General features: G+C 31.9%; 2 protein-coding genes across 2 annotated transcripts; one reads left to right on the top strand and one right to left on the bottom strand.

Annotated features, from left to right (window-relative positions):
- Positions 1-6,667: 6,667 nt before the first annotated feature.
- On the top strand, positions 6,668-9,289 carry WRKY52 (WRKY transcription factor 52). Its single transcript, NM_001250797.2, has 3 exons — positions 6,668-6,962; positions 7,058-7,201; positions 8,566-9,289. Exons 1-3 carry the CDS (start codon positions 6,817-6,819, stop codon positions 9,071-9,073), a joined length of 798 nt encoding a protein of 265 aa, NP_001237726.2. The 5' UTR covers positions 6,668-6,816; the 3' UTR covers positions 9,074-9,289.
- Positions 9,290-11,763: 2,474 nt separating this feature from the next.
- Positions 11,764-16,336, bottom strand: LOC100499822 (uncharacterized). The gene is given in 2 exon segments (NM_001249558.2): positions 11,764-12,280; positions 16,045-16,336. Coding segments are annotated over 2 exon segments (657 nt in total). The 5' UTR covers positions 16,266-16,336; the 3' UTR covers positions 11,764-11,844.
- Between the last annotated feature and the right edge of the window lie 1,534 nt (positions 16,337-17,870).

Raw genomic sequence — 17,870 nt, 5'->3', positions numbered from 1 at the left:
CTTTTAATAAATATAACTACTATGCTTCTAAATTCAGGGCGATTTTATTTAAATTTTTTAAAAAATTATTTTAAAATAAATGTTTTTTATATAAGTATTTTTAAGTATATAAAATTTGCTTATTAAAATAAGCTAAAATCTAATATTTTAAGTAGAAGTAATTTATATAAACACAAAAAAATAGAAAATTACTTATTTTATTAAAATAAATATTTATTTCAACAAATAAATTTAAATAGACTGTAAGTTATTTAGGTCTCCAATAAGGCTAAAGTAACTTGTGTTTACTGTATTAAAAAAAGGGATAAATGGCTCTTTTCCATTTCATCAATTAAATTGGGATTTTTTAAAAAAATAAATTAAGATGATTAGTAAAAGAAGAAGCTGCAAGTATTCAGAAAAAAAGAAGAAGCTGTAAGACTATTGGCGAAGGACAAGTTTAACAATAATAATTAATGGAAATGGACCTGACCTCACAAGTAAACAAGCAGCGCCCCAAGACTATGGCCGAAGGATAGGTTTAACAATAATAATAAAATAAAAACAATAATTAATGCATTTTGGACCCAAAAATAAAAAAAAATAAAATAAGAACTAACGAAGGACAGGGTTTTTCTGCATTTAACGACGGACTTCGTTACATATTGGCAATTTTTTTTTCCCAACAGTATTGTAAATTATATTCGATGTATGCTAGAATAGTTTATTTATGGATTTTTTTCTGTGAAATTCAAATTAAATGATAATAGTAAATTTAATTGTGACTAGTGCAGAATTATTGGATTTTAAGTAAGCTTCGTTTTTGTGTGCTTAAGCTCAGCCTTAACCCCCAAAAGCTAATGTTTGTGTTCTTGCGGCAACACATAAATCTGTCATGAAAAATCCTAATGACACAATTTTTTAACATTTTTTTATTATTAGATAAATTTATTAGAATTCACAATTGTTTTTTTTAATTTCACTTATAATTTGATAATCTTTAATAAATTTTAACTAAATGTGCTAATGAAGAAATATAATATAAGTTGCTAAGCTGCTAGCACTCCTTGTTTGTCAATATCTCCAACTCTTTCATCATCCATCATTGAATTAAGTATGATTATAATACAACTATTTGCCTCCATAAATTGTCTAAATATAAAAAAGAACATTAACAATTAAATTCTTTTGACGAAGATTGTTGCGTTACTTTAATCACGGAATTAGAAAAGTACAGCTTAATTTACGGAAAAGAAAAGGCACCACAAACACTTTATAATACACGTATCTTTGTCCTCTTTACTTAACACAGCCAATGAAAACGTTCTATATGAACAAAGAGGAATACCGAGCTATATATGCTGTTGAGATTACAAGACCTGACATATTGTTAGTTTAGGTCTCAAGGATGGTACAATTTATACAATGACTAGCCAACCTCCTCCAAACAGATGTGACAAAATATACTTATATATATCAACAAAACGCAGAAATTAAATGATGTTAATCTACATGTTAATGGAGGTAATTAAAGTTTGTATAAGGAATTGTTTGTTGAGACATATCTTAAGCCATGATTCTCACATGGCCAAATTAATGGAGGTAAAGTTTACCTAAAGAATTGTTGCATGTGAAAGCTAGCTAGCTAACCCGGCCACTACCCTAGAAAATAATTTCTCTAATAAAAATATTCTATTTTGTTATATGTCTTATTTGTAATAATGTGATACGTAAGTCTCTCTCTTATCAGATCTAAAATGAGTCATGCATATATGGGTGACCAGCACATACATCATTCTTGTAAAAGTTTTAGTTGCAACACTTTCTTCTCATCCTTCTTCTTTTCCTCTCATAATCTGATTTTAATCAGGATTTAGAAAATATGTCAAGTGACAACATATGAAAAAATAATCGTTAATTAGTGTCATTTAATCAAAATGAGTGACTGTAATTAAAGTGTTTAGTGAGAATTATTAACTCCCACTTATTTATGAGAATAATAAATTTTAACTATATATCAAGATCACTTTTATTTAATTGTAGTATTAGTCATTTACATATGATTGTATAGTTTTTTTTAATAGAAATATTATGTAGTTATATATATATATATATATATATATATATATATATATATATATATATATATCATTGTTCCTATATATAATAACAAGTGATTGTGTGATTGATAGGATGCATTTATTTTGAGAGAATAAATCTTATCAAATTCTTATTAATATACTTCCGCCTGACTCAAATATATGAAAAATTAACTCATTTTTGTGCTAACTAAAAAATAGTTAATATTATTTAATCATATCAAACACATTATTAAAAATAAAAAAAATCTCTCTAAAGTGCCCTATATATAAAACTAATCGCAATAAAGTGCACAGTGTGGAAGTTGTTAATGAGTTTTGAAATGATTTGGATAGTTAACATGAGCTCTTAAGTTTAAATTTTATCACTGTCATTACACTGGAAAATGAATCTTGAAATGGTAAAATAAATAAATACTTTTTGTTTTCCTTGTTTTGCTTCGTTCACCGAAAATTCCTTTGATCATATGATACGAAAGTAAAAATAACAATTAAGCTGAAGTATTAATATTGACAATATGATCACCAATAAAAGGAAATTCCAAAATGAATACCATATACTAAATAAAATAGACTTGTTAAAGTTAAATATGGCGTAGTTTTATTTTATTTCTAATAACTATTTTACGATTAAATCTGACATTTCTGAGTGAATACAGATTCTGTATTACAGAACATATATTTTTCCTGTGGGAAAAACAAGCAAATAAAAGGCTCTAGCTCTTAATTTTAAATCTCATAAATTATTGATCTTTTTCAAAAAAGAAAAATCGTTTGATGTCATCCTTATCCAGATGTGATGCAACGGAAAGGAATGTAATATTAATAAAATGCTTTAATTAATTAATCTCAAACTTCTCCGGACTTTCCATTGTCTTGCGATCTTAATTTGCCCAAAGTCCCAACAGAATTAGGTGGATTTCAAACCCTAGAATTCAAAATGAATTATTTTCTTATTTAATTTCCCAACCACCCGTCCAAGGAAGAAAACAAATACTTTCTTGCTTAATCTAATCGCTATTTGAATCCAAATTACAAGGTAACTAAAACTAACACATATGTCTTCTGTAAAAAAAAAAACTAATATATTTCTTCATGTCAGACCTAGCCTTTTAATAATCGTTCATTATCACAATGCTATTATTATTATTATTCGAGTAGATATCACAACGTTATATTATTAAGTATATAGTACCTTAGAAAAATAATGCTGTGATAAAAAAACAACCAGCTGGCATAGTTATAGGATATGATTGCAACAGTTTAATTATATATAAGTCAACTAGACCAAAGGATAATGAAATCCAAGCGAAAGAATCGGAGCAATAATTAGTCATATACAAATCAAAATGTCTTCATTCATGTATACGTAATAACTAATAAGACTTTATTTATTATTGCTTTATAAGAACATTTTTTTAAAACTAAAATAAGGCCTTTTTTTAATGCGGAAGTATATAAACGATCAAATTAAACGGACATTTTTTCCCTAGCTGACAAAACATCAATTACAGTTTTGTTATACTATTAATTCAGGTTTTTCTCTCACAAAAATATTTTGTAAAAGATAATTTTACTCGTATCATAAATTATCAAATGTGAGCATCTCTATCAACAAACATTTGAACCGAAATTTGTCACTTTTTTTATTAGTATTTGTCCCTTTTTTAGCATAACCTGATTACAAAACAGGAGTTAAGCACACAGTTTACTTAAACAAATGAATTATTTAAAACCCGAGATATGAGGGCGTCAACAAGAACAAAATTTATATTTTTCATAGGGCTGAGTGAAATTGATTCTTGTTAATTTAAAACTCCAGGCATTTTACTTTGGATTAACTAGACTATTATTAGAGAATACTTATGAGTATATTTTTTATAGAGTTTAATTTATATACAAATACAATTTTATAGGTATTTAATAGAAATTCACTTTATTATAACAAAATATAATAATATGATAATAAAGTTATTTCAATTCAAAATTAATTTTATATTCCTAATTAATTCTTCAATTGAAAATCAAGCATCTAATCATTTACTTAAAACCATATTAATTAATTAATATTTTTATATTATTCTACATATATAATTCAATATAAATCCAATACGCATTCCATTTGCATGCTAGCTCTTTTGTACTGCTCTTTGATGTACCATGCACAAGGAGATCCCACGGCAGCATGGCTGACACCCTCTAATTTACCATCATATTCCCGGTTTCCCCTCCATTGTTCATTTGAACGATTTTAATTGTGCTTGATAAAAAAAAACTTGTAATTAATAGGAATTTTGTGTTAGAAAGAAATTAAAGGAGTGGTACTAAGTTCTTATAACATGTTTAACTATAAATCAATTTCATATCAAATTACACACGCACATTTTATTATACATATAATCAATATGACATATGATTGTTAACTCATTGACAAGTGCACCAAATTGTCATAAGTAATAAAGTAAAACGGGAGTTCGAGTATTGAGTCCACATGAACTTTGCTTGTATTTAGATTGGTGCAAACCCAATTTTCAAGAAAGACATAAAGAATTGAAAGTGAAAAATTAAAGAAAAAAGTAGAAGATAAAAGAACAAGAAAAATAAACAATAATTTGAATGCAAAAGATGACTTCAGAATTTAAATATGTTAGGGCCTAACATACTTAACTACCCTTGATGCAATGTTAATGTGTTTTTGTATTTAATACTATTTCAATTTTCACCTACATCTATTAAGATACCCAATCCTAACCCCTCACGTTGAATAAACTAATTTATCTATTTTTTCTCAAATCCCTTTGCAGAGATAAAATAGTAAATTGCATGAAGTTTAAAGATGTATGCATAGGTTAAACAATATCACTCTATCCCTACCAATGATTTGTTTAGATGCCTGAAATTAAACACTTTCCAATACTTAATCCCTAGACAGATGCATGTATGATCAAACCACATATAATAACAATAAAACACATGAAAGAAACAATAAAAATTAGCATTGCATTCAATAGATAGTAAGTAAAGATTACATTACAAGGGCATTTGACTCTTAGGCTCCCAACAATGAGGGTTTAGCTTCTCATTGCCATGGGAGGTTTTACACTTTAGGAGCTGATGCAAATAGAAGAAGAAGAGTGATGGATAATGGAAGAAAAATGGAGAATGACTAAAGATGAAGGGTTTCCCCTATTTGAGATGTTCAGACTTTGAATGTATTAATTAGATAACTTTAAGTCTCTGTGTGTCTTTTTCCTTTGCTTTCTTCTCCTTTTATAGGTTTAGTGTAGCTTAAAATTCACTCGACATCGCACTAAGCGGGCCTTTAAGCTTCTTCACGGGTCTTCTTCGTGCTAAGTCGAAGTTGACCACAGAGTGAGAAGACACACTAGACCTGTCATGCACGCTAAACAAGTTGTCCTAATCTTCAACTTTTTCTTGAAGGCTTATTTAATTAATATGACGTGATAGAAGAGTGTTCAACCCATGTTTAATGAGTGTTGTGTTTAAAAGGTGTCTAAACACATAGTTTGTTTTTGTATTTTATAGATATGAAAATTATTTGAATCACGAAAAACCTCTAGAGATTAATTCGAAGATCTTCTATGGCTTACTCATTTGAGTATGTTTTAGCCTATCTATTTGGGCGTTGTGCTGAGGGAGTACTTTATCTCTAAGCTAAAGTAACTATTTGTATAGCGGGGGCATATATCCTCGTGTGATCATGTCCCATGCTTTGGTTCTAACAATCAAAGTATATTCAGAATTGTTAGCAATAGTACTAATTATGATTCAAGAGGTTTGCAACAACTTGACTCAAAATATCGGTTCAATAGGTCGACAATAACTCGGCCCAAAAGATTAACCCAAAAGGTTATTAACGACGACTAGGTTCGAGAGTTCGATTCAAAGAAAAAAAATATATATAAAAAAGGCTGAGGAGCATTAATTATATCAATAAAAGATGAAAGCCAGTCCAATTTTTTTATTAAAGAGTATCATAAACAAGCTAAAAATAATTTTTTGTTTTCACAAGTCACTGAAAAAATCTCAGAAATTTCACTTGTTAGTTTTAATAGCACAAGACCAAAAAGACTTTTTATTCCACGAAGCACCACACCATAAATCCCAGAAACACTAAAAACACTCGCACATATTTTGGTATTATCGCATCACTTGATCTCTAAACCTTGATGCCGTGCCACCAAACACAACCTATATATAATATGATCGAAAATATGATAATATTGTAGCATTAATTACGCATCTACTAACCTTAGCTAATAATACAATATACATACATATATTATTATTATTATTATTATTATTATTATTATTATTATTATTATTATTATTATTATTATTATTATTACATAGACTAAATATGGTCATGACAGAGAGCAACCGATTAATGAATGAATCCAAAAGTAAAGTTTATCATGAACCTAACTCCATCAAATAAAACCCCTCCCATGTAGTACGCTTTTATTAATTGAGTATTTGCTCGCACGTCCACAATAAACTACACTGCTGCCAATCTGTCACCATGGCGGCTCTTATTAAACACCTACCCCTTCTCCTCTCTCACTCTCACTCTCACCATTTTTCTCTCCTCAATCCATTCCCCACTCACCTATTCACTATTTCTATCATATTATAGTTATAGTTATAGTTATAACATAGCAATAGCAAATTATATATATACATCGACCACCCAGATTTAATTTCACTCCAACCCATCATGCATCACCGTAGATTCAGCAAATTAATACATGTGGCTGACCCAGATGAGCCTGAGTCCGGGCCCGAGCCCGCCTCAGAAGCTGGGCCTGCTTCTCCTTCTTCCGGTGAAGACACAAAAACTGAAGCACCGTCACCCAAGAAAAGGTTTTTATTTATTTTTTCTATTTTATTTTGTTTTTATGTGAATTGGGAAGTTAAACGTTGAAGGGGTTCATGTATGTTCATGAAACCATACGTAGGAGGGAGATGAAGAAGAGGGTGGTGACGATACCGATCGGTGACGTGGATGGATCTAAGAGCAAAGGAGAAAATTATCCACCGTCGGATTCATGGGCCTGGAGGAAGTACGGCCAAAAGCCCATCAAAGGCTCCCCTTACCCAAGGTAATAACTATAATATATACACATTCATTTATCTTAATTATTTTCCTTAACCACGATTTTTTAGCTAAGTAATTAATTAGCACATGTTAATCATCTTAAGTTTGAGGGGGTGTGAATTGGAACGAAGAATGCTAAATATCTTTTGGAATAAGAATCCAATTTAGAAGTTAATTATGTAAAAGTTGTGTTCTAGAAGTGGAAGTGCACGGTGGAATTTGTGGCCGGCGCCGCCGCTAGCGTAGAAAAACCCGGTTAGAGGCGGCTGTGCCAAAATGCGCATCGGGGTTGTGGTGGTAGTTAGGGTGCTATGACAGCACACGCGGGCTCTGAACCGCGTTGCCTTCACGCTACAATAATTACGGAATATAAAAATCTCTGGAGCCGGAAGCCGTCATTATCTATGTTTGATCTTTTTTTGTTTCTGAATGAGAACAACTTTTTTCTTCATTTCTTTTCAGTTATCTCATTTCATTTATATAATTGTGTTTTATGAACTTCACATAGGTAAACAAATTTTGCTTACCACTAACCAGAATAAGAGCATGTGAGATTGTGCATGTATGTTTTTCATGCAACATTGTGTGCACCAACACAGGCAACAGTGTCTATAATTGCGTCAACTGCATTATCAAATAAGTTAGGATAACTTGGCAACTAAACAAAAATCAGTACATTTGCCAACAAATAAACAATTTTTTTTATGCAACAAATAATGAATTTTGAATAATCTGATGTCAACTTTTGTATGCACATACATATCTGTCACTACTTATCATAATTGCTGCATATAAATGTATGGGAAAATGAGATGTATGCGAAGAAGAAGAAAAAATTACAACCATTTGCAGCAGATATTATTATTGCTTTGAATTTTATAAAATCATTTTTTTTGTAAAATTCTTTTTAATTTCGTTTCTTGTAAATATTTAATATTTTTTTGTAAAATAAATGACAGTTTGTTACAAAAAAAATGTTAATGTAATGAAATAATTAGGATAGCACGTTATATTGAGCATGCAAAGGGGGGGTTCCGGATTCGAGTTTCACATTTCAAGTAATGATTAATTAATAGTTAGGCATTGCACAATGATTAATTGAGAAAAATTGAAAGAAAAAGAAAAAGTTGAACGTAACCCTCCATTAAGAAATAGGGATTGTGAAACACGCGCTTAAGATACGGCAAAATCCATGAAAGTGCCATTTTCATTTGGTTTGGACTTTGGATTATCATACCAATCCACATCACTCTTCTCTCTCTCAACATTTTCCATTACTAATTTTCTTTTCACATAGTATCATAATTTTTAATTAATTAGCAATTAGGTAGTTATTAATTAATAATTAATTTGAATCTGAAAATGCAGGGGATATTACCGATGCAGCAGTTCAAAGGGGTGTCCCGCAAGGAAGCAAGTTGAGCGAAGCCGTGTGGACCCCACAAAGCTAATAGTCACCTACGCATATGAACACAACCACTCCCTCCCTCTCCCAAAATCAAATTCCTCCGCGGCTTCCGCCGCTGTAAGCGACGGCGCCACCTCCTCCTCACCGGCAGATTCCGCCGCCAGGTACCCGCCGGAGGAGGAGATGAAGGTGTTCGCGACGGACTCAGACCTCGAACTCGCCGGCGACGCGGCGGTTCTGCTCAGCCACCACCACCACCACCACTTCGGGTGGTTCGATGACGTGACGTCCACCGGCGTCCTCGAAAGCCCGATCTGCGGCGAGGTGGATGACGTGGCGGTGCCGATGAGGGAGGAGGACGAGTCGCTCTTCGCCGATCTCGGCGAGTTGCCGGAGTGCTCGGCGGTTTTCCGGCGGATGAATATTCCGGCGACCAGCGCGATCCGGTGCGGCGGCATCACAGGATAACGCGGGTGGACCCGTTTTTCTTTTGTGTCGCGTCATTGCGTAGTGATTTATATTATATTCGCCGCCTGAAAGTCGTGCGCTATTAAAAAAAAAGTTGGAAAAGTAAAGAAATAATTAATTAAATAAATTAATTTATAATTCATGGATTTTTTTTTCTTGCGTTGTACATTTGAATAAACAATTGATTACAGCAAGCTACCTTCTTCTTCTGCAGAATTGATCAGCCATTGTTTTTTCTTGTTTTGTAGATTAGAATTTAGAATCCACCACCGCATCCACATGCACCTCATTATAGTGAAAATCCACCATCATTTGTTCCGAGATTCTCTCCGGAAGAACAAATGAGGATCTTATCCGTAATACAGCTAAATTCTCACTCTAGTTTATATCTCTAATTCATAAGAATATGATGCATTTTAGTTTTAGTTTTTAGTTTTTATAAAAAATATATTTTTAATGTTCAATAATTGCTAAAATTATGTTGTTTTATATCACGTTACTTTTATTAAATGTTGAAACTGAAATTTGATATAATATTTATAAAGAGTTAAAAGAAACCATCATAATTCTAGGATTAAAAACATTTAAGTTAAATTTAAATCGTAGGATAAAAAGTACAAATAAAAATTCCTTACAAATAAATTCAACTATAGGAAAATTCCTATTATTTGTTATTTTGCTGTCATGTACAAGGGCGACTACATTTGCATTCAAGGGCGGCCTTCCCCCTTAAATCATTTATTTAAGAATTCTTTATCTTATATGCAATATAATTTGTGATCAATTGTATATTATGTTAAAAAAAAATTCCTTTCTTATAATTACCATTTTTTTATTCCGTAGAATGTTTGGAAGGAATGCGAGTTAAACATTTGTTTCACATTTGTTTCATATAGTGTCATTTCAGGGAATCTGTTAACATGGGTGAGAATAGGTCAGATCAGGCTTTAAAAGGCTTGAGTCTAGCCTACAATGAATTCTTGAGGCTGAACCTGACCTATAACCTATCAAATATTTTTATTTTGGCTCGACCTTGTCTTTTTAAAAGCTTTGATAGTCTTTTTTAAAGTATTTTTCACATTAAATCTTTAATATTCCTTCATGGAGGAGAAGAGCTAGTAGTCTTTCACTGGGAAGAAAGAATATATGCATGAAAAAGAAAAGGTAAAAAGAAGATGAAATAAAAAATGTTAAAGAAATAAGAATATGCAAGAAAAAATGGTAAGGTTTTGAAATTTTACCTCTATCAAAGCAAGTGAAAAGAATATGATTTTTGTTTGATCTGAAATAGGGATAGGAACGAAAATTAAAAGGAAAAGGAAACCTAATAAAAAAGACAACATTAATCGCGAAAAATATGAAAGTCAATAAAAAATAATGAGGAATATAAAGGGCACATGACTCACACCTAATAATTAAAATCTTATTTGATTATAGAAATGAAAGTTATGGAGCAGTAATGTGTAATCAAAGTGCTAGTTTTAAAAAAAATTAATTGTATTCAAAAAATAATATAAATGTATATATATATATATATTTATATAGATCGGCCTATTAGATTTATAAGACTTTTTAATCAGCTTAAGCCTGATTTATTTAATTTAATAGACTTTAAAAAAAAAATGAGTCTAACCTTTTAATTAAATAGGCCAGTTCAAACCAAACTTTATGTAGGTCAGGTCGTACGTCTTTGTAGGTCGACCTTACTTATTTCCACCCGTATATGCTCATCATGCTCATCGTCATTTGGAAATTCGTAGCATTTTCCTCCATTGCAAGTAATGTTTTATACGCAACTCGTGAACCTTTCCTTCCATGGTCCATAACGAGATGTCTCCATCGTATAAACAAGACAACACGAATATAACTTGTGACGAAGCTATTGTATCTTAACTTTTTAACAATTTAATAACTAAAACATCAACTTATTTGACCTTACAGTGCTTAACTTATTTCCACTATACTAAATTTAATTTAAAATGATAAGTACAAGATGAATTCAAATTAACAAAAGGTTATCCATATTTTTTTTATTCTTTTAAAAGTATATATTAATATCAAGTCATTCATAAGTGAATTTTAGCTCAGCCTTGATAAAAAGTTCAAATTAATTTGTTAAGTTATATTTGGCAGAAACAAAAAAAGTTTGTTATGATTGACAAGCCTTGTTTTGATGTTTAGAATGAGTGAGAGTTTAAATAAAAGCCCAAAGTTCAAGTGGTAGTAATTTTATCGTTTCCGTAAAAACTTCAGAAGAGAATAACCACCGAAGGAAGGAAACTAAAAAGAGGAAGAAAACTTTACTAAATCGAATTCAAATGAATTTAGCCAATATATTAACTTTAGATTTTAATTTTAATTTTCTATTTGGCCATAAAAAATAATAACTAACTTCTACCATGACCACGAAGATCCATATTGTCTGAAGACATTTCAACGAAACTAAACACAAGCTCCATACATTGAAACTTCAATTTTAAAGCAGACGTTCGAATTGTTACTAGCTGCACCATAATTAGAGCATAGCAAATATCAAAATCCTTCAAATAAAACTTAAGCTATATGAACTTTGATGTAGACCTATTTGTTTCAAGCACGTCTTTAGAATGACCGTTTCACGGAAACATAATCCTATGTATGGATGATGCTTGTAAATTGTAAATTCAAAACAATATGCAAGACTAGCCTTATTCTACATGATATCACGATTCCAGTGTAGGCATTTACAAGATGAAACAGTCTACAAAAACCAACTGCCATAGATGATGCATCTAGTTTGAGCAGCATCCAATTTTCTTCAAAACTGAGGAATCGTCTTTCACATTTATTGTCTGTCCTTTGGACGGGACAGCAGAAGAACTGGCATTGTTGCCGGCCTCAACTGCTCTCTTGCTCACTATGCGGTATATCTGAGAAAGAACCTCAGTAAATGCATTTTCAACATTTGTTGCTTCTAAAGCAGAAGTCTCCATGAAGTAGAGAGATTCCTTCTCTGCAAAAGATTTTCCATCTTCTGTTGGGACAGCAACAAGGTGTCGAAGATCCGACTTATTTCCAATAAGCATGACCACAATGTTGGGGTCTGTGTGATCTCTCAACTCTTTCAACCACCTTGCAGCATTCTCAAATGTAGCACGGCGTGTGACATCATAGACAAGTAAGGCACCAACAGCTCCTCGGTAGTAAGCACTAGTAATGGCACGGTACCTAATACAGAAACACACAATTCAAGTGAGTAGATGTAATAACAGGCACAGCAATAGAGAAACTTCTCCGCCCATTTAATCTGGTATGATTAAACACCCTCTATTACTGCATTGCAACAGAAATTTAGGTCTAGTTCAGCTTCTCATAGACATCAGAAAATCCTTTGTACTTTTTAAGTCTTAATGACAGGCATGAGAGAAAAGAGAGGATGCTTTTTTAAAAAGACAAAACTTAAGTGTAGTATCTTAAGTACTAGTGGTACTGTTTTTCTCAATAAAAAATGGAGTTTTACTATATTAATCTGCTTATTAATGGTTGGAATTACAGCTCAGCATGACCCAGGAAAAACCAAGTTTAATTGAAGAATAACACTTAAATTTTATCCTTTTCAAAATTAGAACAACCTCTGCAGAAAATAGTTTGCTTGGAAAAATGTTATCTTTAAAGAGTAGATTTGACAGAATATCATCAGATCCATATGGAACACTAACTTCATTTAAGTTCATTCCATTTTTATAAGTGGTAAATAACTGATTTTAGGGGAGCAGGAATTCATATTAACTAGGAAATAGGAACCTCCTGTTTGATTAATGGGAGTCAATGCAACTAGATTCAGCAGCTACATACTTGGTTCTATTCTCCATATATCTATTTAGAGGGCATCTAAAATTGAAGCTTATTTGAGTAAAGCTAAAAGCTTCTCCGTGAAACTTATTAAAATAAGTTTTTTTTTAAAAAGCTTATAGAAAGGTCATAAGCCATTTCTAATCTTCTATAAGCGCAAATAAGCTGTTCCAAATGCCCCTTAGTGTATTATAATTATATATAGATATTTCTAGGATAACTTACAACACGTGAAAGATGTAATCAGCTCCACCCTATTATCCTAGCCACATAAAAATTTAATCACACCTAGGTAAGATAAGTCCATCGGGGGCTCATAATTAGTATGGATGGGGCTTGCAAGATACAAATGTACATTCAGAGCCAAATTGGACTGCTGTCCAAATAAGGGAATTTAAGGAAAAATGACATATATTCCTTGGCCAAATGTTCAGATTTTCAATGCTTGCATGTACATGTTGATTATGTTCCTAAAACAATGAATTATGAAAAAATTCACAGGGAAGCTATAAGATAAAAGATAATAGCATCTTCATGTTATCCTATATTATTAATATATTATATAACCTTGTATGTTGTTAAGAAACTAACCTTCAAAATAATATGAAATTAGAAGCTCCTTAAGGTTCAGTCTCAGCAATGCAAAGAGTAATACCTCACAGAAGTGACAGTGTACATTGTGCAACTTGTTACTTGCTAACAATATTTAGATATTAAAATCATTTTTAAGCAAAAAAAACACTTATATGAACTTAAAAATAAACTTGTGTACTCTAATTATCAACATCAGAGTATGCTTCTTCAAAATCAAACTAATCATTAAAGCTAAGAGGAGGTATACTTGCAAGTTTTCACATAAGATATTGAATGGAGCATCCACGCTTACAACATATACGAAAGCTAAGATGGGAGCAAACCATTGTTTCTTACACAGGCATTCATTAGACTCCAAAAATAGTTTAGTTAAATGGCAAAAAGTTTAAACATAAACTGGCGTTCACCAATTCACCTATTTCAACTGGTTTATCCAGTTCTTCTGGTTATTTGTTCATCCAGTTTTGTGGGCTAAATAAACTAGACATCTAAACAGTTCACCAATTTTTAGGCAGAACCAATTGATCTGGTCTGTTTGGTTATAATCAAAACTTGAAGTAATGTTCCTTCAAAGACTATCAGTGAGTAGTTGTGGCAGAAATCATGTCAGAAACCCTTTTCCCTCCCCATCACCACCTGCTCATTTAACCAGGTCCCACCTAGACATGGCAAGAAAACCCATACCTGTGGGTACCCGTCCGAATCCGTCCCGACTTTGACGGGTAATACCTGAGTTAACCGGGTATGGGTACAGGTTTTCCCCGATAACCAAAAGTCGGGTATGGGATTACTACATCCGCTTCGACCTTGAACCCGGATCCGTCCCGCCACTTAAAATTCTAGAATTTTTGCATAATTTAATCAAAAGGCCTAGAATTTTTATTACTAGTTCATTTTATTTTAGAATTTTTACATAATTTAATATTCTTTTCTTAACGATTTTTGTAGACACATGCGCTATGATAAATTTATTGATATATAAGTAGTTAAAAATAAATGTTTAACAATCAATTTATTTTTTCTAAAATCAAATTTTTAATATTTTCTTTACAAGAAAAAATTATTTTTCTAATTTGAATTACGGGACAGGGTCGGGGATACCTGATACCCAGCGGGTACGGGGATGGGATAATAAATTTTAACCCGTCAGATATCGGGTACAGGTATGGGGATATGTTGGGGAGTCGGGATCGGGGATTGGGGAGACAATATCCGTCCCCGCCCCGCCCCATTGTCATGTCTAGTCCCACTATCATCATTCGTGCACCCCCAAGTCTGAAACCCTAGCCTCACCATCCTCAACTAAGACCCAGCTCTCTTTGGCAAGATTTCTGGCAGCACACATAATTTCTGACCAGTTTCTGTTGGTACACATCTTTTGTCAACCACTTTCCAGCATGCTCATCACTGTTCAGGCCAGCCCATTACCATTTCAGCCTTGCTATTTTAGAAAATGTGTGTTTAGTTATCAAATTCTGATGTTTGACCATTAATTATGAATGTCATTAATTTTAGATTTTTATTCTTACATGATTTATGCTATGTGTATCTTAAAACTTCAAAATAGCAGTCATCCCACTATCATGCATAGCATTTTGGGGTCAACCACTCCAAACTGCTACTTGGATTAAGAACTACAATATATACATCTATACTCAGACACCCAACACTCTCAAGTATACACAAAAATTTGAAGTTTACAAATCTATATAGGGGTACTAGAGGAACAACAACCTTCAAACATTATATAATGTAATCAAGCAGTTTTTAATAAAATTTGACATGGCTCTTTAAAAAAAAAAATGTAATCAAGCAGTTTAAATGGTCAATTGCAAAATAACCCGTTACACAACCAATCTCATGCTCTTTTTATCGATTGAAGCATTATCAGATACACCAAACTTACAATAATTCCACAGATGACTTAATATTAAAAAATAAAAAATAAAAACTCGGAAGAACTTATCATACTTCATAGTATCAAATCAACCAGAGCTATAAGAAACAACCAGAACTTTCCTTGCAATAACATGAAATACATTTCAAAGAAGTAAATTCCCCAACCAAGTATTTCCTCAAAACGTCGAATAGTTAGGCCGTGCTTTTGCATGAATTTTACACCAGTCATCAATGATTCACGAATCACGACGTCTATACATTTTGATCACACTCTCACAAAAAAAATACCTCTAATTTCTAGACCATATGTAAATTCTCAGCATACAAATCCACAAACGCCGTACCAGAGCAACAAAACTTCAATCCTTGAACATAACGCCGTACCAGAGCAACAAAACTTCAATCCTTGAACATAACACCATACAATGCAATCAATAAAGCAATTAAAACAGTTAATCAAGCAAACTCATGTCCTTGTCAATCTAAGCAGTATCCGATATCACAAAGTCATAAAATTTTCTCAATCCTTCACAACAGAAAAACCAATCACAATAACAAGCAAAGATCGAAGTTTCCAGAGAGAGAGAGAGAGAGAGAGAGAGCAATTAACTAAAAAGTGAGGAAAAGGAAAAGAAAAAAAGAAGAACCTTTCCTGGCCAGCGGTGTCCCAAATCTGAGCCTTGATGACCTTAGCATCGATGTCCAAGCTCTTGGTGGCGAACTCAACCCCTATGGTGGACTTGGACTCCAAATTGAACTCGTTCCTCGTGAAGCGCGAAAGCAGGTTGGACTTGCCGACACCGGAATCGCCGATGAGAACCAGCTTGAAGAGGTAATCGTATTCGTCATCGCCCTTGTACCCTGCCATCGATGATACCTAGTCTCACTCTGCTACTACTTTACACAAACAAGGGTAAATGAGGGAGGGAATTTTGAATTATTTTGTAACGGAAAAAGAAAAGGGATTGAAATTGAAACTTAGGTGAGCGTGGTTGTGGGGAATTAAATGGATGGAAATGATAACAACCCGTAGATAATCAAACAAACTACCAAACCCTTCTTGTTTTCTTCTTTTCCTTTCCTTTCCTTTCTCCCTTCTTCCCGCACCTCTTGCTTTCCCTCTTTTACTTTTACGCGCTTTTTCCTTCTCACCACCCACGCTACAATAATAATATTATTATTATAACAAATAAATTATACACAATACACTCGTATTATAAAACAATTTTACAATCTACAAATAAGTTTCTTAAATTTAATTATAATTATCTAAAAGATCACACCAACAATAACTTTTAGTTGATGGATAATGTGCAAATAAATAATCTTTTTAGTTTTCTTCACATAAATAATAGTTTTGGAAGAAAATATTAATTTAAATAAATTTAATGTTTTTAACTAAATTAATTAAATTCTTTAATTTTTTTAAGATATAAATTCTTTAATCTTTTGGTGAATAATTAATTCGACCTTATAATTAATAAGGATAGGAGGTAGTATTTATTTTTTAAAAGTGCAATTTATTGAGTATTTATAAATGTTTTGAATATTTAAAATATATATATATATATATATATATATATATATATATATATATATATATATATATATATATATATATATATATATATATATTTGGCACAAATAGCTAGGTGTTTGTGAGTATTTTGTGGTAATCCCGTGTGCATGTGTTGCATAAAATTGAGCTACCAGTCATAGATGTTTTTTCTTTTTTACTGTTGCAACCACATACTTTTAATAAGTCATAAAAATGTTTAAGACAAACCACTTTTATGGTTTTTCTTTAAATGAAATACAGGTTAGTGATTGGATACGTTGATTTTGTCAGTGTAGTTACAACAACGGAGAGTCCTTATGTTTGTAATAGAGGAGCATATGCATAAGTTTTAAGTTTTTTCTTCATTGTTAAATCATTCGATAATATATATATATATATATATATGGATTTTTTTGTTGGGGGAAAAGCAGTCATAGCCCTTAGGCTTAAGAGATATGCATCGTATGAATTCAATCATGGCTGGCAATCGTTTTACAATAATTCAATAATTTTATGAAGTTGCATGTATAATCGTATGTTGAGTCTTTGTTTTTAGTAATTTAACTATCGCATGCTATTGAACTTCATGAGTTGGTTTATAGAGGCCTACCCAGCGTAGTGTTCACTTATGATAACTAGTACAACTTCACATGGAATGAAATTGATTTTGGACATTTCTTCCGTTTATGTATCAAAATTAAATTAAACCAATAATTAATAAATTAACTAAATTAAAAAAGTTATTTTCCTTATAGATATGAACAAGTATTTTTTAAATATAATTGAACACTATGGAAATTAATTTCTATTAAATTATTTTATAACCAAATACAAAAAAAAAAAATCGCTTGGGATGCAAAAAGTAAAAGGAGAGTGTGAATAGCATGGACCAAGACCAAAACCAAAACATGATGA

Source organism: Glycine max, chromosome 13 (assembly GCF_000004515.6).
Source record: "Glycine max cultivar Williams 82 chromosome 13, Glycine_max_v4.0, whole genome shotgun sequence".
NCBI lineage: Eukaryota > Viridiplantae > Streptophyta > Magnoliopsida > Fabales > Fabaceae > Glycine > Glycine max.
This window is presented reverse-complemented; position numbering and strand designations above follow the sequence as displayed.